This window comes from Pygocentrus nattereri, chromosome 5 (assembly GCF_015220715.1).
Source record: "Pygocentrus nattereri isolate fPygNat1 chromosome 5, fPygNat1.pri, whole genome shotgun sequence".
Lineage (NCBI taxonomy): Eukaryota > Metazoa > Chordata > Actinopteri > Characiformes > Serrasalmidae > Pygocentrus > Pygocentrus nattereri.
In genome coordinates, this window is record NC_051215.1 from 1746963 (window position 1) to 1774378 (window position 27416).

At 42.4% G+C, this 27416-nt stretch overlaps 1 protein-coding gene across 2 annotated transcripts in view; it reads left to right on the forward strand.

Annotated features, from left to right (window-relative positions):
* The first annotated feature begins 1574 nt into the window (after positions 1 to 1574).
* prkcha (protein kinase C, eta, a) overlaps positions 1575 to 27416 on the forward strand; it is an 81864-nt gene continuing 56022 nt past the window's right edge. Inside the window, exons 1-3 of one of the 2 annotated variants that reach the window (XM_037538868.1) lie at positions 1575 to 1590; positions 3523 to 3890; positions 26727 to 26790. In XM_037538868.1, coding sequence (XP_037394765.1) covers positions 3540 to 3890; positions 26727 to 26790 — 415 coding nt within the window. In that variant the 5' untranslated portion in view covers positions 1575 to 1590; positions 3523 to 3539. Of the gene's footprint in view, positions 1591 to 1716; positions 1895 to 3522; positions 3891 to 26726; positions 26791 to 27416 lie in introns of those variants that run through there. The other variant, XM_037538867.1, reaches the window with a different exon arrangement.

Here is a 27416-nt window from a genome sequence, read left to right on the forward strand (position 1 = left end):
TTTGGTGGAGGGGGGATCATGGTGAGGGGTTGTTTTTCAGGAGTTGGGCTCGGCCCCTTAGTTCCAGTGAAAGGAACTCTTAAAGCTTCAGCACCAAGAGATTTTGGACAATTTCACGCTCCCAACTTTGTACGAACAGTTTGGGGACGGCCCCTTCCTGTTCCAACATGACTGCGCACCAGTGCACAAAGCAGGTCCATAAAGACATGGATGAGCCAGTTTGGTGTGGAAGAACTTGACTGGCCTGCACAGAGTCCTGACCTCAACCCCATAGAACACCTTTGGGATGAATTAGAGTAGAGACTGTGAGCCAGGCCTTCTCGTCCAACATCAGTGTCTGACCTCACAAATGCGCTTCTGGAAGAACGGTCAGAAATTCCCATAAACACTCCTAACCCTTGCGGAAAGCCTTCCCAGAAGAGCTGAAGCTGTTATAGCTGCAAAGGGTGGGCCGACATCATATTAAACCATATGGATTAAGAACGGGACGTCACTCAAGTTCATATGAGTGTGAAGCCAGACGAGCGAATACTTTTGGCAACATAGTGTAGCTAAAGTTTCAAAATGTCATTCACTCTCCAGTCCACATGGTCCATATATGTAGGTTAAACTGCAGAGCTGTGCCTGTTTTGAATTAATTGCTTCAGTGATGACATGAAAAAAAAAAAACAGTAGCCAATCAGAATTGAGCTCATTTAAACATATTAACATTAGAGGCACAGGAACAAAACACGAATTGATCAGTTCCTACGGGACAAAGTGAACTTAGAAAACGGTTTTGTTAAAAATATTATATGAGGAGAATATTTCAAATCTCTCTCTCTCTCTCTCTCTCTCTCTCTCTCTCTCTCTGTCTCTCTCTCTCTCTCACACACACCGTCTCTCTCTCTCTCTCTCTCTCTCTCTCTCTCTCTCTCTAAACCCACACACGTGCAGTTTCTGTTCTGCAGCTCTGCCGGTGTTTGCTGGCCTCTGCAGGCCACATGTGGAACTGCACCCAGTTCATTGTGAACCGTTTTGTCAGGACACAAAGTTCACCATTAAGTTTTTTAAATTAATCGGTTACAGATTCCGATAGAAGCGACCTGATAACTCAAAATTACTGATTTATAAAAGACCAATTTTAGTCCAGGGATAACAAATAAGCTTAACTTTCTCAGTTAAGTAGAGTTAAGCCAGTAGAGCTCCACTGACCATACAGGAGCACTTTGTAGTTCTACAGTTACAGACTGTAGTCCATCTGATTCTCTGATACTCTGTTACCCTGTTCTTCAGTGGTCAGGACCCCCATAGACCCTCACAGAGCAGGTACTGTTTGGGGGGTGGATCATTCTCAGCAATGCAGTAACACTGACACAAACACTGACCGCCACGGTGGTGTGTCCACTCACTGTCCACTCTATTAGACTCTCCTACCTTGTCGGTCCACCTTGTAGATGTAAAGTCAGAGGCGACAGCTCATCTGCTGCTGCACAGTTCGTGTTTGTCTGAGGTGTTAAAAAGTGAATGAAACTCGTCTCCAGCACCGGCTCTAGTGTCGCTGCTCTGCCGCAGGGGGGCGCTGTGTGCTCTGGGGACAGAGCGGAGCAGGTGATGTGACACAAACAGGAACAGAGAAGCAAAAGCAGAAGCTATGTGTGTGTGTGTGTGTGTGTGTGTGTGTGTGTGTGTGTGTGTGTGTGTGTGTGTGTGTGTGAGTGTGAGAGAGAGAGAGAGAGAGAGAGAGAGAGAGAGAGAGCGAGAGAGAGAGAGAGAGCGCGCGCTAATCTGAGCTGCAGAGGGACAGCAGGACAGTCCGAGCAGCTCTGCCACAGCGAGGGGGACAGGACTTCTGTTTGTTTGGAGGTGTCTTTGGATATTCGTGACTGTGGAGTGAGTGGCTCACCTGGCGCAGGTGGAGTGGACATGAGGGAGCTTTAGAGAGAGAGAGACAGAGAGAGAGACACAGAGAGAGAGAGACACAGAGAGAGACAGAGAGAGAGAGACAGTTTGTATCTGAATGTGTGTCTGTTTGTATTTGACAGTGCGCGCGTGCTTAAGAGTGTGTGAGTGTATATTTAAGTGAGTGTCATTCGTTCTGTCTAGCTGAGTGTATTTGCGCGTGTATTAGTGTGTCTATTAGTGTGTGTGTGTGTGTGTGTGTGTGTGTGTGTGTGTGTGCGCGCGCGTCCGTGCTTTGCTATTATGATCAGTACTACTGCACTAGTACCAGTGCTAGTATTAGTGTTAGCAGTACTAGTGCATTAGTATTACTGTTAGCAGTACTAGTGCATTAGTATTAGTGTCAGCTGTAGTAGTGCATTAGTATTAGTGTCAGCTGTAGTAGTGCATTAGTATTACTGTTAGCAGTACTAGTGCATTAGTATTAGTGTCAGCTGTAGTAGTGCATTAGTATTACTGTTAGCAGTACTAGTGCATTAGTATTAGTGTCAGCTGTAGTAGTGCATTAGTATTAGTGTCAGCTGTAGTAGTGCATTAGTATTAGTGTCAGCTGTAGTAGTGCATTAGTATTAGTGTCAGCTGTAGTAGTGCATTAGTATTAGTCTTAGCAGTACTAGTGCATTAGTATTACTGTTAGCAGTACTAGTGCATTGGTATTAGTGTCAGCTGTGGTAGTGCATTAGTATTAGTGTCAGCTGTAGTAGTGCATTAGTATTAGTGTCAGCTGTAGTAGTGCATTAGTATTACTGTTAGCAGTACTAGTGCATTAGTATTAGTGTCAGCTGTAGTAGTGCATTAGTATTAGTGTTAGCAGTACTAGTGCATTAGTATTACTGTTAGCAGTACTAGTGCATTAGTATTAGTGTCAGCTGTAGTAGTGCATTAGTATTAGTGTCAGCTGTAGTAGTGCATTAGTATTAGTGTCAGCTGTAGTAGTGCATTAGTATTACTGTTAGCAGTACTAGTGCATTAGTATTAGTGTCAGCTGTAGTAGTGCATTAGTATTAGTGTCAGCTGTAGTAGTGCATTAGTATTACTGTTAGCAGTACTAGTGCATTAGTATTAGTGTCAGCTGTAGTAGTGCATTAGTATTAGTGTCAGCTGTAGTAGTGCATTAGTATTAGTGTCAGCTGTAGTAGTGCATTAGTATTAGTCTTAGCAGTACTAGTGCATTAGTATTACTGTTAGCAGTACTAGTGCATTGGTATTAGTGTCAGCTGTGGTAGTGCATTAGTATTAGTGTTAGCAGTACTAGTGCATTAGTATTACTGTTAGCAGTACTAGTGCATTAGTATTAGTGCCAGCTGTAGTAGTGCATTAGTATTAGTGTCAGCTGTAGTAGTGCATTAGTATTAGTGTCAGCTGTAGTAGTGCATTAGTATTAGTGTCAGCTGTGATGGTGCGTTAGCATCAGTACTATTGCATTAGTATTAGTATCAGCAGTACTAGTGCATCACTGTTAGTAGTACAGGTGCATTAGTGTCAGCAGTAGTGCGTTAGTGCACCTCTGTCTCTATGTGGTGTGCAGTGCGGCGTTAGCAGTAGCGTTCATCTTCCTCAGTATTGTGTGTCTGTGTGTAGTATCAGCAGTGTGTGTGATGCGTTTCTCCGGCTCCATGCGGCTCCGCATCGGTGAGGCGGTGCACCTGCAGCCCACCTGCACCGCCACGCGCCACGCTGCGCTCTTCGGTAAAGTGACTCAGTCGCTGGACCCCTACATCGTAGTGAAGGTGGACGAGTACCGTGTGGGCCAGACGCGCACCAAGCACCGCACAAACTCCCCCACGTACAACGAGGAGTTCAGCGCGTGCGTGAGCACCGGCACCACGCTGGAGCTCGCCGTGTTCCACGACGCTCCTATAGGATACGACCAGTTCATAGCAAACTGCACCATACGCTTCCAGGACCTGATGGAGCCCACCAGCACCGAGGAGATCTTTGAGGGATGGGTGAGTTCAGCTCATGTTCATAGAAATGCACAATGGCTGCAACTGGACACAGAAAACATGGTTCTCTGAGGGGTATTTAGTTAAGGCAGTGGTTCTATATAGAACCGTCTCATGCTAAAATGGTACTTTGCTGGTGAAACGGTTCTTCAGATTGATTGAAAGTGTGTTATGTATGGTTCTGCAAGGCCCCAAGAAGGGTTCTGCTGTTGTTGCAATAGAAGAACCCTTGTTGGTGCTATATAGAACCCTTTTTGAAAAAGTTCTATGGAGAACAATGTACAACACTTGATCATCAGTCTGTAGAACCATTTCACCATTTAAGCATGAAATGGCTTTAATATTTTTGTGGTTTTAAACAGAACCATTGCCTTTACTAAAGAACTCTTGCAGAACCATATTTTTAAGTATGCACCACATAGTTACGTAGTTTTCCAGCCCCCCCCCCCACTTCACCATAGGACCACCACTGACCGGGTGGTGGATTACTCTCAGGAACCCCTCAGAAACCTGTAACCCCTGAAGCTCCACCCCGCTGGTGTACAGTTAGAACCAGTAGCTCATCTGTTGTGCACAGTTTGCATAAGCCACCTTTTAGCCCAGGGGTCTTAAACTCCCCCTACCTGGGGGTCACTAGTTTGGTGGTCTTCTCCAAGGAGATCCATCTGAGCAATCGCAGGAGCAAAGTTTTTTTCCAGATACAAATTTTTTAACTACATTCTTAAAAAGATGGTTCTTCAAGGGTTCTTTAGTAAAGGCAGTGGTTTTATGTAGTACCTTGCTTAAAAGGTTCTTTGCATGGTGAAATGGTTCTTCAGACTGAGGGAGAATGTGTTGCATATGGTTCTGTACAGAATCTTTTTGAAAATGATTCTATATAGCACCAACAATGGTTCTTCTGTTGTTACAAGCCTGACATCATAAGTACAGCAGAACCCTTTCTGGTGCTATATAGAACCATATACATAGTATCCTTCATCAGTCTAAAGAACCTCCATGAATACACAGAGAAATGATTCTTCAGATTGATGGAGAATGTGTTGTATAGAACCTTTTTTGAAAATGGTTCTATATGGCACCTAGAAGGGTTATTGTATTGTTATAGGCTTGACATCGTAATGATAGCAGAACCTATTTTTGGTGCTACGTAGAACCACATACAACACATTCTCCTTCAATCTGAAGAACCATTGCACCGTGTAAAAAACTCTTTTAAGCATGCAGATGTTCATGAGTGTTCTTGTTTCTGTGTAGAACCTTTGTCTTTACTGAAGAACCCTTGAAGAACCAAGACTGATGTAAGTAGGGATGCAGCGATAAATGAGCTGTGGGTCAATGCCGATATCCGATATTTTCGTGTGTGTATCTGCAGGTGCTGGTGTTTATGAATAAAAGGGTCTGGGACTAAATGAATCTGGACTATAATTACAGAGAAAAATAACTATAAATAAAACTAGAAAATATAAATAAAACTAGAAAATATAAATAAAATTTATTGTTTGGTTTCAAACGCAGCAAAAGGAATACAAGGCGGATATTTTAGCTCAGTAACCCAACGAAGCGTGAAGGTTATGCAGTAAAAACATCAAATATTAGTTTCAAATATCTATTAAATCTAAACATCTGTCCAATAGCTGATCATTTTTATAAAGCGAATTTCGATAGAATTCCGATATCTATGTGCATCCCAACATGTAGGCCCGTTGGTTGTTTTGTCAAAGGACAGGTGGACATTTGCTGTCACGGACTTTTTCTTAGATGCACCTCGAAAGCAGGTGACCTATAATTAGTGGAATAATACGCCACTGCTGTCGAACAAAACCTCGTATCTCCAAAACGTGAACTTTACAGGAGAAGCAGAAAACCTACTTTACTTTCAATGTAAGTCAATGGAACCAGAATTTTTTCCGAGGCATTTTGGGCCGCTTCCTTTGGGCCGTTCACCAGGATATTTACTCACAATGTAAAGAGGAACGGGCGTTTTCAGGTTATGTCAGAAACAGAAAGATGAAAAACAGAAATGGAGATACGAGGTTTTGTTCCGACAGCAGTGATATGCACCTCTTTTTCAGCCCTTTAAGAGAAGCATGCGAGTACATTAAAGATAAAACCAGAATGCAGGAAAAGGACAATGCGTGCATGATGGAGGCTCAGTTTTAAGTGTGCGAGGGGACGTAGGAAGCCGAGTGTGAGACCCCCGCTCTAGCACTTCATATAGACTACTCTCCGTTTGAGACGTCTGGTGTGGGAGTTGTGGGCCGATGCTGATGAAAGGTATAAACTGGGACTCGATCTGAATCCACCTGGAGTCCCATTCTGCTCTGAGCTGTTCAGGCTGCTTGTATCTCAGCGTGTTTGCGTTCTTTCAGTGCCGAGTCTGCTGGGTAAACACACCCCTCAGCAGGTGAGACGCTGCTGCCAGTAACGGCGCAGATGTGTTCATTCAGTGATGAAGCGGCTTTGCGGTTATTGCTCTCTGTACAGACACAGTTACAGAGCTGATTCCAGCATTTTATTACCCGTGCAATACAGTCACGGCATTGCTTAATGCATTGTTTAACAATTAGTGCATTGTTTAATGCACTGTTTACATACAATAATGCATTTGTTGGTATTGTTTACCATTTAATGCATTATGTAATGCATTGTTTACCAACCAACACATTGCTTAATGCATTGTTTAACAATTAGTGCATTGTTTATTGCACTGTTTACCAACAAATGCATTATGTAATGCATTGTTTACCAAGCAACACATTGCTTAATGGATTGTTTACCATTTACCTGAATGTATTGCTTAACAATAGGTTTTATGTTTAATGCAGGTTCACAGTGAGTGTGTTCTTCACCGGTTAGTGCACAGTTAATGCATCATTTACTGCAAGGGTCACAAGTCATATACAGAAAGACCTGGTGTGGCTGCGGCTGCACGCCTCCTGCAGCTGATCAGACCCAGACCAGCTGATTAAACCAGGGGAATCAGGCTTGTTTCTGCTTGATTGCAGTGAAAAGAGTCGGTTCCACTCAGAAAGTCGGTTCCACTCAGAAGAGGCTTGTTCATTCGCTGAAGTAGTTCAGTGGAACCGTAGAAACAGCACTGTTCTGCAGAACAAGGTATAATTACACTCTTAAGAAGTGGTTCTTCAAGTTCTTCAGTAAAGACGGTGGTTCTGCATAGAACCAAGAACACTCAAACAGTGTTCTGTATAGAACCAAGAACGCTCAAACAGTGTTCTATATAGAACCATGAACACTCAAACAGTGTTCTATATAGAACCAAGAACGCTCAAACAGTGTTCTATATAGAACCAAGAACACTAAAACAGTGTTCTATATAGAACCATGGACACTCAAACAGTGTTCTATATAGAACCATGAACACTTGATGGAGAATGTGTTCTATATAGAACCATGAACACTCAAACAGTGTTCTATATAGAACCATGGACACTCAAACAGTGTTCTATATAGAACCATGGACACTTGATGCAGAATGGGTTCTATATAGAACCAAAAATAGTTTTTATTGTTACAAGTTCAACATCATTACAATCGAAGAACCCTTATGGGTGCTATATAGAACCATCTACAACACATTCACCATCAATCTGAGGAACCATTTTACTGTGCACAGAATCCTTTAAGCATGCAAAGTGTTCTTTGAATGTTCATGGTTCTAAATAGATCTATTATCTATCAAAAGGACCCTTAAAGAACCATCTTTTTAAGAGCGTAGATTCTGGACTGTTCCACTAACAATCACTGTTAACCAGACGAGCGCAGATGAGGTAAACACTGTCAGTGAGTGAAAAGGGTTCTTTTAGAAGGAGAAGTAAAAGTAGCTCCACTGAAAAAAGACCTTTCAGAGAGCCGTAAAAGAACCAGGTCATGAAGCTGCGGAGCAGCGTTACTTCGGTTTAAAGAACTGTTTCATTTCGAGCCCGTACAGATTAATAGAGTGTTTCACAGGCATTCAGGGGTGGATGAGGAACACAGACCATGTACCTGAGTTAAAGTCGAGACCCCCAAGGTAAAATATTCCTCCAGTAAAAGTAGAAGTTCCTCCCTTTAGACCTCCACTGGAGTAAAAGTACTAAAGTATTTCCCTTCAAATGTACTTAAGTATAAAGTAAAAGTACTAAAAGAGGAATTCTGGCTCTGATGTCCTGTTATCATTTTTATAACCAGACTGGCTTCATGAACTCATTTCAGGTGAAAGTCCTCCAGCGTCTCTCTTGGTAAACCAGTCTTTTAATAGAACGTCATTAATTAGTGACGCTGACGTCTATTAAAATGATCAGAAGCACAAAACACTGAAGGTAAACAGTTTCCATCAGGGAGAACCGAGTGGCTCTGAAATCACTTTTTACACACAAGCAAAGTTTCAGTTTCAGATTTATTTACAACTTAGTTCCAAGTTTAAGTTGAATAAAAACTGGCTTTAAACTCAGGATCACAGATGAGCTCCTTTACTATGTTGATCTGTAGGCGTCTGTTCATAAACATAAACCAGCCCAAACTCATTTACTATAAAATGAAATGGTGTTTGTAGAAATTCAGAAAAAAGCCGCGTCAGTCTCGACTGCATATGTGGACATATTTCTATATTGAGCTCTATTTACACAAAGTTAGGTTAGTTCATCATTTATGTTGAACAGACTCTCCCAAAGTTTTACGCTGCTGCGCTGACGTTGAACCGCGTGCTGCACTGGGTCGGTATGACCAACAGGTCAAAACCAGCTCTAAACAAAGTGACCGCTGGGCCCTGATTGGTGCTCTGGCTTTGCGCTTCTTTCGTTTTGACATGTTACGTTTTTATACACACAGAAACCAAAAGGAGCGACAGATTTCTCAAAATGTAGGAGGAAAAAGTCGGATATTAGACTCTGAAATGTAGTGGAGTGAAAGGAAAAAGTCCAGAACGGAGAAACTTCAGTACAGATACACCAAAAATACTAAAGTACAGAAACTAATTACATTTACAGTTTACTTTTTACAGTTACTCAGTTACTCAGTTACTGTCCACCACTGCAAGCGTTTAAATGAATCCTTGTCATTAGTTTGGTCTGAACTTCTGTCAGGTTTTGTGAATAAACTCTGATCTAATCGGGTCATTTTAGCTGCGTTTTGTAAGAGTTGGGTTATTAAGTGTCGCTAACCCTGCCAGCCTGCTCACTGTACAGTCAACTGCTGGGTAGTTTAGCAGCTTCAGCAGTTTAGAGCTGCTTTTCCGTGTTTAAGGAGTTCAGCGTTCATTACTACGTGTTTAAGGAGTTCAGCGTTCATTACTACGTGTTTAAGGAGTTCGGCGTTCATTACTACGTGTTTAAGGAGTTCGGCGTTCATTACTACGTGTTTAAGGAGTTCGGCGTTCATTACGACGTGTTTAAGGAGTTCGGCGTTCATTACGACGTGTTTAAGGAGTTCGGCGTTCATTACTACGTGTTTAAGGAGTTCGGCGTTCATTACGACGTGTTTAAGGAGTTCGGCGTTCATTACTACGTGTTTAAGGAGTTCGGCGTTCATTACTCCGTGTTTAAGGAGTTCGGCGTTCATTACTACGTGTTTAAGGAGTTCGGCGTTCATTACTACGTGTTTAAGGAGTTCGGCGTTCATTACTACGTGTTTAAGGAGTTCGGCGTTCATTACTACGTGTTTAAGGAGTTCGGCGTTCATTACTCCGTGTTTAAGGAGTTCGGCGTTCATTACTCCGTGTTTAAGGAGTTCGGCGTTCATTACTCCGTGTTTAAGGAGTTCGGCGTTCATTACTCCGTGTTTAAGGAGTTCAGCGTTCATTACTACGTGTTTAAGGAGTTCGGCGTTCATTACTCCGTGTTTAAGGAGTTCGGCGTTCATTACTCCGTGTTTAAGGAGTTCGGCGTTCATTACTCCGTGTTTAAGGAGTTCGGCGTTCATTACTCCGTGTTTAAGGAGTTCGGCGTTCATTACTCCGTGTTTAAGGAGTTCGGCGTTCATTACTACGTGTTTAAGGAGTTCGGCGTTCATTACTACGTGTTTAAGGAGTTCGGCGTTCATTACTACGTGTTTAAGGAGTTCGGCGTTCATTACTACGTGTTTAAGGAGTTCGGCGTTCATTACTACGTGTTTAAGGAGTTCGGCGTTCATTACTACGTGTTTAAGGAGTTCGGCGTTCATTACTCCGTGTTTAAGGAGTTCGGCGTTCATTACTCCGTGTTTAAGGAGTTCGGCGTTCATTACTACGTGTTTAAGGAGTTCGGCGTTCATTACTCCGTGTTTAAGGAGTTCGGCGTTCATTACTCCGTGTTTAAGGAGTTCGGCGTTCATTACTCCGTGTTTAAGGAGTTCGGCGTTCATTACTCCGTGTTTAAGGAGTTCGGCGTTCATTACTCCGTGTTTAAGGAGTTCGGCGTTCATTACTCCGTGTTTAAGGAGTTCGGCGTTCATTACTCCGTGTTTAAGGAGTTCGGCGTTCATTACTCCGTGTTTAAGGAGTTCGGCGTTCATTACTCCGTGTTTAAGGAGTTCGGCGTTCATTACTACGTGTTTAAGGAGTTCGGCGTTCATTACTACGTGTTTAAGGAGTTCGGCGTTCATTACGACGTGTTTAAGGAGTTCGGCGTTCATTACGACGTGTTTAAGGAGTTCGGCGTTCATTACTCCGTGTTTAAGGAGTTCGGCGTTCATTACTCCGTGTTTCAGGAGTTCGGCGTTCATTACTACGTGTTTAAGGAGTTCGGCGTTCATTACTACGTGTTTAAGGAGTTCGGCGTTCATTACTACGTGTTTAAATGCTGCTTATGTAAAGTGGAACTCAGTGATCTGCATATTTCATAACTTCACTCGAGTCCTTACAGGGTTTTTATTAATGATTTATATTATCTTTAATAGATAATGTGTTCTATATAGCACCCATAAGGGTTCTTCTGTTGTCTTATATTTGTAACAGCTTTCTGAATGTCTGGGGTAAATAGTGTGGAGTTCACAGTGAGCCGAACACAGTAGGCCTGTTTTTAATTTGATTTTATACACACTCTTATCTGTACATGACGTGTTCGACGCCCCCTTTTCCTCAGTATTCTGGAGTGTAAATGTCTATTTTATAAAAATATAAACATTATAATGAGTGCTCGAGGAAAATGAGCCCTCAGTGTAAAGTTCCGCCGAAATATGGGGAAGAAATGTAATAAAATAATATAAACACGGTTCCCCTTTTCAGTTTCCCACTAAACACTGTTTGCTTTCATTTTCACACAGCTTTCACATCAGCCTGCACTGCTAGTGTCTCTGCCTAAAGCTTGTGGGATGAAAGGGAAATTCCACAAATTTCAAAATTCCTTCATAAGAGGGATTCTGAGGGCTTTGGTGTGAAACGGTTCAGACGTCTTTACGGTGGTGGTGATGGGAACCAGACGTCGCCATGACGACAACACAGATATAGACACTTTATTTACCATCCAGAACCACCAGAGAACCCACATAAGCTTATATATGCAGCACTTATGATGGTAAACGACACCCTGCGTGTATCAAAAGCTACATTTAAGACCAAAACCTCCTTATTAAAGAACGTCAGACGGCAGAAATGTGGAAGTAGGAGTGCAGAATGACCGGAGTGTATGTTACGGACTCTGAGCTGTGTATGTGTGTGGCCTGCGGGTCTAAGCCTGATCTGTTCTGACAGTCAATTTAGTGTCAGTTTAGGCGCTTTCAGCGGTGACCGCTGAGGTCAAATAGCCCCACAAAGTGTGTCCTTTGCTGTGCACTCTGGACTGGACCTTGACTGGAGCTGTTTTGTGCACTGGAACTCTGAATGTGCTGATAGAGAACTGAGTGTGGCTGAAACACAGGAAGTGCCGGCTGGCGGCATGTTGGCCAAATTTAGGAAACCAGCTAAGGCCTCGAGTGTTTGTGAGCGTGTGGTTTTTGGGCCACAGCTTAGACGTAAATGCATCTGCCGGAGGTGTTAACATGGCCTCTCCCTCGCTCACACACACTCACACACACTCACACACACTCACTCACACTCACACTCACGTCTGCGTGTGTCTGAACGGCGCACTGTGGGCTGGAGCCGGAGACGTAGCATGAAGTGCGGACAGTTTCCATCTATCTCGACTGACGATTGACTTGGACGACTCGTCTGACAGAAAATGCGCCGTCTGCAGCTTTAAGATGGACAAACGAGGTCACCTCGTAATCTTGGTTTTCCGTCATGTCCATATCAGTGCATGATGTCCATCACTGCCTTTCGTTTGTTGGGCTTGTTAAACAGATAAAACCGTGCTGCAGCCTTCACGCCTTCAATTGCCACACGTAAATAACTCTGACGCTGTGATGGCAGCAGAGTTAATAAAAGATTTATTATTATTATTATTATTATTATTATTATCAGCCTAATAGTAGTAATACTAACAATAATAATAGGCTACAACAGAAGCTTATTGCCTCCCTTTATATGGTTCCACTACCCCATTTTAATGGTTCCGTTACACCCGTCTTCATGGTTCCACTCCACCTGTTTCCATGGCTGTGCTACCCCCATTTTAATGGTTCCACTACCCCATTTCCATGGCTACATTACACCCATTTTTCTGGTTCCACTCCACCCGTTTCCCTGGCAATCGTGGCATTCCCCTGCATATCGTTGCTGTAACTTTGTAAATGGTAACTTTACAGGAAAAGGAAAAAACCTCCTTTGCTTTTAATGGAAGTCAATGGAACCAGGATTTTCCCAAGTCATTTTGGGCCGTTTCTGTTGGTCCAAGCACTGTGAAGTTTACACACGATGTAAAGGACAACAGGCGGTTTCAAATGATGTCAAAAGCTGAAAAACGACAAACGGACATACAAGGTTTCCTTCCGACTGCAGCGATACATTTCCACGCCGTCGCTACATCTGAACGCTGCTACAGTTAAAATGAAGAGCAACGTCAGCGGCGTTACGCTGTTCTGGCTCGGTGATGTTACCGTGAACATCAGCCGCCATACAGAACTTGTTTTTGTTGCTAAGCCGTCTCCTGTGGCTGCTGCAGATGAAGTTCGATGCTCAGCGTCCATGAAGAGCAGTGTTGCTGTGCTGTGTGTCAGTAACAGTGTGACTAATGATAGCATGTGAGTGACTAATGATTGCATTGCATTCATATTTTCCACAAAGCTCCACTATTTTAGCTCTAGCTGGGCTCTGCACTGTAAGTGTGAGTTAAGTTTACTTTATTGTTGTTGCGCTTTGCCCGACCGCAACCCACAGCAGCTTGAACACACACACCCACACACCCACCCACACACACACACACACACACAGCAGCGATAAGGCCCAGCGCGCATGTTAATTCAGACAGTCGCTCTACACGCCGAGCTGGCGTTCACTCACTAGACTCTGTGTGGGAGATTATCAGCATTGGACTTCTGGGTTGGGTTCTAGTCTGTCTCTGGGTCAGTTCCCCTCTTGTCACCGGGCTGGAACTGAACCATAACCCACTGAAATGATCTGTTCTAAGCTGGACTGACTCCACACCCCGCCTCGCCTCGCCTCCAGGCTTTTACTCTACTGCTCTGTTTTAAAACATTCAGTTATGAAAAGGAACAAATACCAACTTTTCACCTGGAGAACCTGATTTAAGCTCCACAATCAGACCTTAAACCCACTGTAGAACCTCTGAGGGCGCAGAAATGTGCACAACATAGCAGAGCAATCTGAGGAATGGAGCAGAGCATGGCTGTAGTGTTTAGCAGAAGGTGGGCTGGAGTATGTAAATTTCATGGTGAATGGACTAATAGAAATGACCCAAAATGACTTGGAAAGACTTCCGGTTCCATTGACTTACATTAGTAACCAAGTAGGTTTTTCCTTCTCCTGTAAAGTTTTGGAGATACGAGGTTTTAAGTATAAGTGCTCTAGTCCTAGTGCCTTAATTCTTACTGAATATAATTTAGCAATTGTTTATATTCATCTGCTGTGCAATTAGTTCTTCCTGTTATGTTATTAAAAAAAAAAGTTCTGAATTGTGCCAAAATAATCCGTTTTAGTGAAATTCTCTTTAAGAATCGTTATCCAGTCGTTGACTCTCCTATAATACTTTATGATCTGAACGTCAGAGCAACTAGTCAGGCACCGAATGATGAAGCTACAAGTAGTATTGAGACATTTATCACGTCATCATGCGCCACTCAGATCAGCTCCACGTTTGGACCTGGTGTAGAAATGCTTGCAGGTTGACCGGTGAAGGTGTCTAGGAGAGGAAAGCCCCTCAGAAGCTGCAGACAGGAGTTTTTAATATCAGAAGCAGCTGCTTGTTTACTCCACGTTCACACTGTTGTTGTGGCTTTTCAGCTGCACAGCTGCTTTACGAACAACAGCAGCTGCAGCTGTTCAGTGTCCATAACATCACGATGAAGATCATGAGAGATAATGAGGATGATGTATTTTGACAGCGGAGTGTTTGATATGTTAGAGCAGACGCAAAGACCCGGTAACTCTAAGACTGGGATTAAGCCTAGTCCTCAACTCCGTTTTCCTCTCAGTTCTTCATCCAGAATCCATGACTTGGTTAAATCCCTCTCTGAGAAACTGACCCTAATGGTCTCTGTGTGGGTCAGAACGTTTCACTCTCTCGTCTACAGACCTCAAAATTAGTTTCATACTTTTGTACTTACTGAATAATGATTTGTAGTTACTGGATAAATCATAGTATATATACTGAATAATTAAAAATAGATGGAGAATAATTCAGAATTCATAGTAGATACAGAATAATTCATAGACGATACTGCATAATGCATAGTAGGTGCTGAATAATTCACAATTTATACATAAATCTAAATAAATACTGAATAATTCACCATAGATACTGAATAATGCATAGTAGGTATCAAATAACTCGTAGTAGATACTGAATAATTGACAATTTATACTAAATAATTCAAAATTAATACTTAATTCAAAATAGTGCCTGAGTAATTCAGAATTCATAGTAGATACTAAATACTTCACCATAGACGCTGAATATTTCCCAACAGTTACTGATTAATTAATTGTAGATGATTGATAATTGATAGTAGATTCTGAATAATTCTCTGAACAGTCAGATCTTTCAGTCTTATTTCTTCAGTCTCTGATTTCAGACGCTTAGTGTACTCTGAGTGTGAATGAAGGTTGATTGATTAATTCATTGATTATTCATTGATAATAGATATGGAGAGTTGGAACAGTTCCTAGTGGATGATGAACGAATGATTTATATTAGTTATGGAATAGTTCATAGCTGCTGTGTAATAACCCTTTGGTTGAAATGAACGTGTGATGTTCAGTAACAGCTGTTATTGATGAGCGTCGTCTACATTAGTCAGAAACGCCGTGAACCTTGTGTGTGTGTTCTGTAGTTGTGAGAGTGAGGAGTTGAAAGGTGTTTTAAAAAGTTCACAAATTATAACCACCACTTTTTTACTTGAAAACTTGATGCACAGCCCGGCTTGATCTGACCGTCAGCAGGACCAGCTGAACTCAGGAGAACATCTGGGCGGCTGTAGAGGGAGACTTTAGACAGACGTGACTGGAAGCCCTGTTTAAATCTCTTCCACGGTGGAGTCAGAGAGCCGTGCTGACAGGCTTCATCACTGTATCGCTGAAAAGGCTGTAGGTCCTCTAAGGGTTAACTCGCCGCGCCAGAGGAGACATCAGCTTCGTAGTAAATCAGCGAGGAGTCCTGAGGGCTGAGACGAGCCTGAGAGAAACCAGACCAGCAGCAGGGAATGTAAACACTCAGCGCGGCGAGCAGGTTTAGCGCACTGGCTTTGTCCCAGCATGCTGTGGATCTCAGCGCACGTCTTTAGGGTGAAACCTGCCAGCGAAAGTTTCTGCTCCGAACCCAAGAGGGGAGTTACTGCTGGATTACACCCACTAATTACCACTAAAACAGGATCTGCACACAGACGACCCGATTCCCTGCGCCGCGCGTCTAAAGTTTGGGGACACTCCGTTGTTTTTGTTGTTTTCTCTGTTGGTTTGCAGTAAATCAACCCCTGAAGTTCTCAGACCTTCACACCCTGAGGCTAATCATTCAGCACCTGCATGGAAAAAACAGTGCAAACGGGCCATTTGTGAACGTTCCAGAGTGAGGCACAGACACACCGGCCGCTCCTGGACATGCAAGCGCTTAATATTAAACGCCAGGCGGGTTCGTTCACAGGGAAAGTCAAGAGACCAGATGAAGCTTTTTTCAGAATAAAAACGAATTAGAAAAACGAATTTTATTCTTTCGTGGCTCATTTTAAATTGATCCGCATTCATCGGACGGGAGACGTATAAACAGACAGTGTTTTATTTTGTGAAATATAGAATTTAATAATATATGCAGCCCAGAAATATTAGTAGTTTTTTACTATATTAGAGTCTCAGTGTTGACGTTCTTCCTCATTTAAATATTGATTAGCACCATCTTAACCATTCATGGCATGTTATTATTATATTAAAACCTTCCGATGTGTCCAGTCAAGCCGTCTGGATTAGTTAGATCTCCGACCGGCATCAAACTGATTTTGTTTAGGTAGAGCAGGGGTCTTAATCTGAAATTACTGGGGGTCCATTAGCCAGGTGGACTTTTCAAAGAGAAGCCGGTACAGAAAAAGGTGTGCTCTAAAACAGATGGTTCTTCCAGAGTTCTTTAGAAAATGGTTCTATATAGAACCGTGAATACTCAAAAAACCCTTTGCATCTTTAGGATTCTGTAAGGATTTTTTCAGATTGAGGGAGACTGTCTTTCATATGGTTCTATGTAGAACGCTTTAAAAAGGGTTCCGTATAGCACCAAAGAGAATGTTATAAGCTTGACATTGACAGTGTAATAATTATTATTATTATTGATATTAATATTATGAGTATTACCATCGTTATTAGGAGCAGTTATGCCGGAAATAAATATTGTTAAATATGGTTTAGTAAATATTCCAAATTCAAATAAACGTATATTTCACTGTAGAATTATTTGGGACTCTTTTTTTTTTTTTTTTTTTTCGGCCCGCCACCCCCCCCCCCCCCCCCCCCCCCCCTCTTTGGAGGGCGACTTTATTCTTTATTTTTATTACGCCATTAGAGATAAGGAAAAAAAAAAGAGAAAGGGAAGGAAGAGAAAAAAGAAAAAAACATTCAACTTTTACAACTTTTAGCATTTTTTAACTAATATAACCAAGAGAGTAATCAAAAATAATAAATAACAGAGGATTGGGGTTAGGTGGTCAGTGCAGGTGTGTGTGTGTGTGTGTGTGTGTGTATGTGTGTGTGTGCGTGTGTGTTAGTCAGTGTGACATAGATGAAAGAGTAGATAGACGGACCAACAAAGAGACAGACGAACATACGCACGTATGTATATTGAATGTTTTCAGTGTATTCATGTAGAAAAGGGTTTAACATAATTTTAGATTTCGTATGTCATATTTGTGTATATGTATTTGTGTGTGTGTATAGAAATCGGTGTGAGTTGATATGTGTACTTAATGTATATGTGAACTAACTATTGCAGATATTTAGGTGTTCACTGAAATGAGGGGACTGAACAGGCTGAGACAGAAGTGGGGGGGGTTACGATGTTCAGGGGTCGATACTTTTAATAAATGGTTCCCCTGAAGTTTTGAATACGGCCATTTGACTCATTTCTACAGAGCTTAATCTCTCCAGTGATCTATGCGTTAAAGTAGCCGTTTCCATTGTGTAATGTTTATGGAGTTCCTGGTCTTCCAGGGTTTAAGGATAGTTTTTTTGGCTACAGTGAGGGCAGTGAGAGGGGAAGTGCTGTGATGGTTGTGGGGGTTTAAAATGGTTTAGTCACCCAGTGAACAGAGCAGAGGGGATAATGGAGCACTAGACCCCAGAGTGAGGGAGATGAAGCCAGTGACCCGAGTGGCAGAGATGTTGTACAGGTGGGTATCAGGAGTGTCTAACGTGCACTAAGAACATATGTCCAGGCCCATACGTCCCATTTTATACAGTGTATCCTGTGTGATATGTGATCTGAGAATGACTTTATATTGAATCAGCAGGAGAATTACTATTAGATGTCATGGGAAAAGAGGTTCTGCAGATTTGAGTCCAGAAGTCGACGCCAGGAGAGATTGTTTCACTAATGGCTTCGATTAGTTTGGGTGGGTGAAGGTGGTTATTTGTAATATTTATTTTAGACTTCAATACAGATTTGAGTTGAAAATATTGTAAGTATTGATCTTTCCTATTGAATTTCTGGACCAAATGAGATAAAGGTGTCATCCTTAAAAACATGATGCAGATGTGTGATGCCTTTCTTTTCCCATGTAGTGAAGCTTAATGTGAGTTATTGAGCAGGACGCTGGGATTGGAGTGTATTTACATGGTGCTGAGGTGCAGTTGGTAAAGTTGAGCATTTTCCACCAGACCCTGAGAGTTGTAGATATGACAGCATTGTGGAAACATTTTTTTGTTTTATTGTGCTGTTTTATTGTGATTAATGAATGGAAGGTCTGATACAGATATTTCCTTGCAGATTTCCTGCTCTATTTCTAACCATGAATGATAGTTTTGCTCAGGATGTGTCCATATATATATATATATACATATAGCAGTTGGCTTGCCAGATAATATATATATAAATTTGGTGCTTCTTTGCTTTTTTGTAATGTTGAAAGTTTTTAATTTTTAGGTTTTTATTTTTCCAATAAAATTTAGTTATTTCAGAGTTGGGACTCTTATTTTGATAGCATTGCCGTTCCTGCTGTATGTGGGTGAGGTTTTGGCACAGTGGTCAAATCAGGGTTCTCGGTGGATTCATTTGTCCATTTCTTACTTCTGACTCGCTGTGAGTGAATCCGCAGAGGCAGCGTCCTCATCAGCCCCAGCTGATTTTACTTAGTTTATATAAGATGAGATGAGATTTGTGGCCCGGATTTAAGAATAAGTTGTAAATATATGGCAGATTGTGTGAAGCTGTTATAAGTGGTCCGTGGGGCGGTGGTTTGAGACCACCCTTAGGGCATTACAGAGCATTTTGCTTTTAAGTGAACGAGTCATTTTGCTGTAATTGACTTTACTGACTAATTGCACCACATGATGCTCTCTCATAAATAAAGGTTCTAGACCGTCTCTGGGTCAGTTCTCCTCTCATCACTGGGGTGGGACCCTCGGGGCTCCATCTCAGTGCCTTCAGTCAGGAACGTAACTGAACCATAACCCACTGAAATGATCTGTTCTAAGCTGGACTGACTCCACACGCCCCGCCTCGCCTCGCCTCCAGGCTTTTACTCTACTGCTCTGTTTTAAAACATTCAGTTATGAAAAGGAACAAATACCAACTTTTCACCTGGAGGACCTGATTTAAGCTCCACAATCAGACCTTAGAACCACTGTAGAACCTCTGAGGGAACATTTACACTGTTTGTACCTCGATGAACAAGAAATGTTCCTGAACAGAAGCTTCATTTCTGACAGTGTAATGAGCTGAAATGGTGCTGTGGGTTGAGATAACTGTGCTGAGTTAATGTAAAAACCCATGTAATGGAAATATCTTCATGATTGTGTGTGTGAGGCAAAGGTTAGTGAAGAATTATATTTAGACTGAGGTCACAACACGGAGCGATGATTCTGACCAACTTCACGGAAAACTTCCTCCGACGTGCGGTGGCGAATAGAAAGAACAGCTGTGTGTGTGTGGGTGGGTGTATAAGTGGTCTGCCGTGTGAAGGTGGATTTTAGAGGAAATGCCCTCATTTGTATATAATTTTGGCCTTTTTCGGTCACTCTGGCGAACTCTAGGGTCAAATCGAGCCTTGTTCCCTTTACCGTGTCAAAACATGAAGTCATAAATTATTTTCTCCTGAAAAGAAGGTGTTCATAGTGAGTCTGTGCTGCTGTAACAGCCTCTACTCTTCTGGGAAGGCTCTAGATGTTGAACATTGCTGTGAGGATCTGATTGAGCATTAGTAAGGCCAGGTACTGATGTTGGATGGTCAGTTCTGGATCACTAACTCCAACTCATAACACAGATAACATCATGTGTTTTCACAATAACTGTTATTCCGCTGAGCAGCCAGCAAACTGTTACTAAGCTCCTACTTTAGCGCTTATGTAAACAGAAAACATTCACACTGGATCACTTCTATAAGTTGCGCAGCCTGTTTGGTCAGATTCCAAAGAAGAGACTGACCGCAGGCCTACAGCAAATTCAGGACCTGTTAAAAATAGTAGCAAATAGCAAGACCAACAGAACACAGTTCAGCTGTGAAACAGCTTCACCTGGACAAGCTGAGCTCAACCTGATATTCACACGGTCTCACAGCTCTACGCTGCTTTTCTTCCAGGGTTCTTTAGTAAAGACAGTGAGTGTGTTTACATGCACTTATAATCTCTTAGCCTCTATAGCCTCTTAATCAGATCTCTAGACCTTACAGAGATTTAAGAAATTTCAGAATGAGCTGTTTGCACGACCACTTGAATAATCGGATAACTTCAGAAATCCAATTACGATCGGATCATTGAGTGCATGTAAATGCACTCCGGTTCTGTATAGAATCATGAACACTCAAAGAACCGTTTGCATGGTGAAATTGTTCTTCAGACCGATGGAGAATGTGTTGTATAGGGTTCTATATAGCACCAAAAAGAGTTCATCTGATGTCATCATGTCAACCTTGTAATAATAGAATATATAGACCTGCATGCACACGGTTCTTTGACTGTTCACAGTTCTATATAGAGCCATTGTCTTTGCTAAAGAACCCTCGAAGAACCATCATTTTAAGTGTACAGCTCGTGTTCAACTCCATGTGAAAAGCTTGAAAAGCTGACTTGCTCAGCTCATTTGAGGCAGCGAGGTAAAGTGAGTTAACTGAACTTCAGCTGAGCCAGTGCTGCAGGGTAGTTCTGTAAATGTGCACACAGCCGTTTACCTTTGAATTATAAAGCCAAATGACTAATATTGAGGGTTTGTTTTATCTCTTGTCTTTTTTCCAACTTACATGCAAACACACACACTTTACATCTACATGTCACTCAGAGGTCTTCATGCTTTCACTTTCCCACCAGCTAGACTTTAACCTCTCGTTCTTTTATCTCTCTTTCACTTGTTTACCTCTTTTTCTCTCTCTTACCTCTCTCAGTCTTTCTGTCTGCGCTCGTCTGAGCTCTGGCAGTGATGTGGAAGTGCAAAAATGGAATATATGGGAAATACATTGCACATTTTCATCTTCTGGAATGTTTTACAGAACAATATGTTCCACAACATTTAGACTTTGGGTCTAATCATTAGTGCTTTTTATTCCTAAAGCAAAGTCAGGGTTCCTACTGATGATAACAGAAGTGTCCTGTAGTTTATGTGGATCATTTCTGACTCACAGCTCATTGAAACATTCGGACAGATTGTGTTTACATGCGCATAATAATAGTCATAATCAGATTTCTGCAGTTATCTGGTTATTCAAACGGCCTTGTAAACAGTGCACTCGTTCTGGTGCTGCATAGAACCCTATACAACACATTCTCCATCAATCTGAAGAATAATTTCACCTTCAAAGAACCGTTTAAGCATGCAACTGGGTCTTTGAGTATTCATGGTTCTACACAGAACCGGCGTGTGTTTACATTCACTCAATAATCCAGTCATAATCAGATTTCTGCATTTTTCTGATTATTCAAGTGGTCGTGTAAACAGCTCACTCTGAGTTCTTTCTAGATCTGAGTAAGGTCCAGAAATCTGATAAAGGCTGAATTTTAGCTCAATTAAATCTGATTACTCAAGCATGTAAACACGTGTAAACATGTGTTTGTAAGCAGAAGAGATGTTTTATAATGATGTGAATCTGATGTGAGGCTATTACATTTTTGTCCTTTTTTGATGTGAAAACAATCAGACAGTCCCAAAGGCCTGATCCTCTCAGTACAGACTGTAAATCAGACAGTGCCAAAGGCCTGATCCTCTCAGTACAGACTGTAAATCAGACAGTCCCAAAGGCCTGATCCTCTCAGTACAGACTGTAAATCAGACAGTCCCAAAGGCCTGATCCTCTCAGCACAGACTGTAAATCAGACAGTGCCAAAGGCCTGATCCTCTCAGTACAGACTGTAAATCAGACAGTGCCAAAGGCCTGATCCTCTCAGTACAGACTGTAAATCAGACAGTCCCAAAGGCCTGATCCTCTCAGTACAGACTGTAAATCAGACAGTCCCAAAGGCCTGATCCTCTCAGTACAGACTGTAAATCAGACAGTGCCAAAGGCCTGATCCTCTCAGTACAGACTGTAAATCAGACAGTCCCAAAGGCCTGATCCTCTCAGTACAGACTGTAAATCAGACAGTCCCAAAGTACAGGCCTGATCCTCTCAGTACAGACTGTAAATCAGACAGTGCCAAAGGCCTGATCCTCTCAGTACAGACTGTAAATCAGACAGTGCCAAAGGCCTGATCCTCTCAGTACAGACTGTAAATCAGACAGTGCCAAAGGCCTGATCCTCTCAGTACAGACTGTAAATCAGACAGTCCCAAAGGCCTGATCCTCTCAGTACAGACTGTAAATCAGACAGTCCCAAAGGCCTGATCCTCTCAGCACAGACTGTAAATCAGACAGTCCCAAAGGCCTGATCCTCTCAGTACAGACTGTAAATCAGACAGTGCCAAAGGCCTGATCCTCTCAGTACAGACTGTAAATCAGACAGTCCCAAAGGCCTGATCCTCTCAGCACAGACTGTAAATCAGACAGTCCCAAAGGCCTGATCCTCTCAGCACAGACTGTAAATCAGACAGTCCCAAAGGCCTGATCCTCTCAGTACAGACTGTAAATCAGACAGTCCCAAAGGCCTGATCCTCTCAGTACAGACTGTAAATCAGACACTCCCAAAGGCCTGATCCTCTCAGTACAGACTGTAAGTCAGACAGTCCCAAAGGCCTGATCCTCTCAGCACAGACTGTAAATCAGACAGTCCCAAAGTACAGGCCTGATCCTCTCAGTACAGACTGTAAATCAGACAGTCCCAAAGGCCTGATCCTCTCAGCACAGACTGTAAATCAGACAGTCCCAAAGGCCTGATCCTCTCAGTACAGACTGTAAGTCAGACAGTCCCAAAGGCCTGATCCTCTCAGTACAGACTGTAAATCAGACAGTCCCAAAGTACAGGCCTGATCCTCTCAGTACAGACTGTAAATCAGACAGTCCCAAAGGCCTGATCCTCTCAGCACAGACTGTAAATCAGACAGTCCCAAAGGCCTGATCCTCTCAGTACAGACTGTAAATCAGACAGTCCCAAAGGCCTGATCCTCTCAGTACAGACTGTAAATCAGACAGTCCCAAAGGCCTGATCCTCTCAGCACAGACTGTAAAATGACTGACCGTGCTGGCTCTGGACTTCTCAGGCTAAAAATAGTGATGTCTTCATCTTTTCTTTTACATTTGAAAATTCCAGAGGAAGTAAAACGTCTTATTTTTTTCTCTCTCTCTTTTGGTTCTGTCAAATGTGGAACTCATTTCATTTCCTTGATTTCCTGCACTTTTCAACTCTAAAATATATCTAATAAATTTACCATTATGTCCCCAAATGAGCTGTTTCTCCAGATCTGATAACTGTCCATCCTGTCATATGGTTGACAGCATTTACAGTCACCATAAACCTACACCCTGAAAAAAGATGGTTCTTCAAGGGTTCTTTAGTAGAGACACTGGTTCTGTTTGGAACCAAGAGCTCTATACAGCCCTGCGATGGACTGGTGACCCGCCCAGGGTGTTTCATGCCTTCGGCCCAATGACCACTGGGATGTCTCCAGCTCCAGCTGTGTGTGTGAGTTCTATATAGAACCAGTTTATACTTAAATGGTTCTTTGTATGATGAAACGTTTCTTGAGATTGATGGAGAATGTGTTGCTGAGAATGTGTTGATGTAGTTGGTTCTATGTAGAACCTATTTGAAAATAGTTTTCTGCAGCACCAAAAATGGTTCTTCTATTACTACATGTATTGCTGCAAAAGATGGTTCATTAAGGGTTCTTTAGTAAAGGAAATAGCTCTATACAGAACCATGAACACTTAAGGAACTCGTGGCATGTTTAAAGGGTTCTTTGCATCATGAAAGCGTTCTTCAGATTGGAAGAGAATGTGGTTTAGATGGTTCTGTGTAGCATCTTTTTGATAAGGGTTCTATGTAGCACCAAACAAGGTTCTGATATTGTTATGACGTCAAGCTTGTAACAATAGAAGCACCATTTTTGGTGCTATATGGAACCATGTACAACAGTGTGTAGCACCAAAATAGTTCTGCTGTTGTTACAAGCCTGACATCACACACAATAGCATAACCCATTGTTGGTTCTAGAAGCATTTACAACACATCTTCCATTCAGTCACCATGCGGAGAACCATTTAAGCATGCAGATTTTTCTATGTCAAACTCACGGTCCTTTGAGAACCATTGCCTTTACTAAAGAACCCTTGAAGAACCAAATACAGGCTATCTAATCAGTCCAATCAGAGGACTTTTTACTGTATTTATGTTTATTTGTACTTGTTTATTTGTTTTAATGTTCTAAGGTGTTCTTACTGGCAAAGTCACTGTCTAGATAAATAGTTTCCAAGTTTTCTTAGACTTAGACTTAGACTTAGACACCGTACAGTGCACATTAGAACGAAATTACGCTGCATTGGCTCAGAGCAGATCGGGGAGAAAAGAAAAATAATAAGTAATACAATGTAGTGCGTATGTAAACATATGTATATCAACAGATAAATACATTTATTTATAACTATACAGCACTGTGTGAAAGTCTTAGGCACCCAAGACTCATTTTCAAAATCTATTTGTGTAGTTTTGTGTAGAAAATTTGTGTAGAAAAGTGTTAATATTTGCATAAACAAAATGTATAGAATATTAATTAATAATAATGATTATATATATATATATATATATATATATATATATATATATATATATATATATATAAAACAGTGATGTTCTGGACGTCAGTGTGTTTGTTGACCCATCTCCAAGCCTCTCCTCCTCGAGGAAGCCCAGTATTATATGTAGTTAAAAAGCAGCTACTGGTTTGACCAATCAGTGCTCAGTAAATTGAGCTCATGATGTAATTGATGATATTAACGAGTCTCTGTGGCGGCTGTGAAGGCGTCCAGGAAAAATATGGACCCAAGAAATTCTCGTTACTTGTTATTGTTTCTGTTTATTTGAATTATGAATACGACTTTATTCTGATGTATATTGTGATGAACTCACTGCTGAGGGAAACTGGTTAAACATTTCCTCAGACGCCTGAAACTCTCACACAGCGCTGTATTTACACAGAGAGTGTGGTGCACTGGAGCTTCCAGGTATGGAGTAATCAGAAAAGAGCTGGAGCAGCGTTTTCTTTAGAGCTCAGACGTCTTGTGGCGTGTGGGAAGAAGCTGGTTTTGAACCTGGAGCCTTCCAGAGGCCAGCAGCGAGAACAGTCCGTGGTGGGGGTGGGAGGGGTCTCTGACTTTTGCACAAACTGCACACAGTAAATGAATAAATTCATTAGAGAACTTCTCAGTTTCAGTGACGCTTTAGCAGCAGTCATGCCAGTAAAGCTGCACTGAAGGCACTGAGTGGAGCTGAACTAAAACTCCAGCAGCTTCCAGAACGATGCGTCCTCTGCTTCACAGTGATCGTACAGTATTGGTGCTGAGCTGCGATTCCGAGTTTGTGTTGTTAGTGTGGCGTTAGCTGCTGCTGATCAGGCTCTTTAGCGTGGGAACTTTATCTGATCTGACCTGAACTGGACTTCAGCTCTCGTTGTTCTGATTGATGATAAACTCTCCAGTTTATTACACTGTAAACTCTCTCACACCTCAGTCATAAGCATTAGTGCTAAATTAGCCTGAGGATGCACAGGCCTGTCTCTCTCGCTCGCTCGCTCTCTCTCTCTCTCTCTCTCGCGCTCTCTCTCTCTCTCTCTCTCTCTCTCTCTCTCTCTGTCTCTCTCTGTCTCTCTCTCTGTCTCTCTCTCTGTCTCTCTCTCTGTCTCTCTCCTCTCTCTCTCTCTCTCTCTCTCTCTCTCTCTCTCTCTCTCTCTCTCTCTCTCTCTCTCTCTGTCTCTCTCTCTCTCTCTCTCTCTCTGTCTCTCTCTCTCTCTCTCTGTCTCTCTCTCTCTCTGTCTCTCTCTCTCTCTCTCTCTCTCTGTCTCTCTCTCTCTCTCTGTCTCTCTCTCTCTCTCTCTCTCTCTCTCTGTCTCTCTCTCTCTCTGTCTCTCTCTCTCTCTCTGTCTCTCTCTCTCTCTCTCTCTCTCTCGGTCTCTCTCTCTCTCTCTCTCTGTCTCTCTCTCTCTCTCTGTCTCTCTCTCTCTCTCTGTCTCTCTCTCTCTCTCTCTCTTTGTATGTGTAACATCAGCCTCTCTTTGTTTAAAAAGCAGTTTAACCAGTCCTACATCTTCTGCTTTGCTCAACATTGCACACACACGCACAAACAAACGCAAACACACACACACACACACACACACACACACACACACACACACACACTCTGTATTGCTGACACTGTTTTGCTCTGAGGTGTTTCCTGTGTGTTTAGATGATCACAGATGGCCTACAAACAGGACACGGCCACGCGAAGCCATGCATTACGTGACCTTAACGTGACACTAATGATTCCTTCTGCTGCTGTTAAGCTTCATCACCCATCTGTAAAGCACTGTGAGCTGCCAGCAGCGTCAAAAGTGCTATATGGATAAAGATTATTGTTATTATTATTATTAGACTGTTCACTACTATGTTCATTATCATGAACACTTCATGCTGCTGTACTACGTCTTATAAGGTGTTTTGGTGATACTGTGAACCTGCTCGAGTAATAAAGCTCGTTAACCTGATCTGTATGTTTGTTTGGCAGGTTGATCTGGAGCCAGAGGGCAAAGTATACATCATGATCACTCTCAACGGATCTTTCACTGACGGTAAGAGGAACATGCGCGCAGGCAAACAGAGCCACAGCTGATCCTGGAGAACCTAATCCGCTTACTGACTCTGTGCTCTGGTACGAGAATTCATCATTAGTGGGGGAGAGAAACTAAAAGATCACCGGGCCTCGTTTGCCGACCGTTTCAAAGAAGAAATTTCTTGTTAGAACCCACTTACGAGTTTGATCACTGGTGGTGCTCCAGCCGTGCGTGGCTGGGAGTCTAACAGAGCACAGTTGGCCTCGCTGTTCTCACCTTTGTGCTCTTGAGACCCTAGAAAAGAAAACGCTGGTGAATGTCACGCTGTTACAAATGAAGGTTCTGTGTTGGAACATTCATCGTTCATCGAGGTCCAGTCAGTGTAAATGTTCCCTCAGAGGTTCTACAGTGGGTTTAAGGTCTGATGGTGGAGCTTAAATCAGGTTCTCCAGGTGAAAAGTTGGTATTTGTTCCTTTTCATAACCGAATGTTTTAAAACAGAGCAGTAGAGTAAAAGTCTGGAGGCGAGGCGAGGCGGGGTGTGTGGAGTCAGTCCAGCTTAGAACAGATCATTTCAGTGGATTATGGTTCAGTTATGTTCCCTGACTGAAGGTGCTGAGATGGAGCCTTGAGGGTCCCACCCC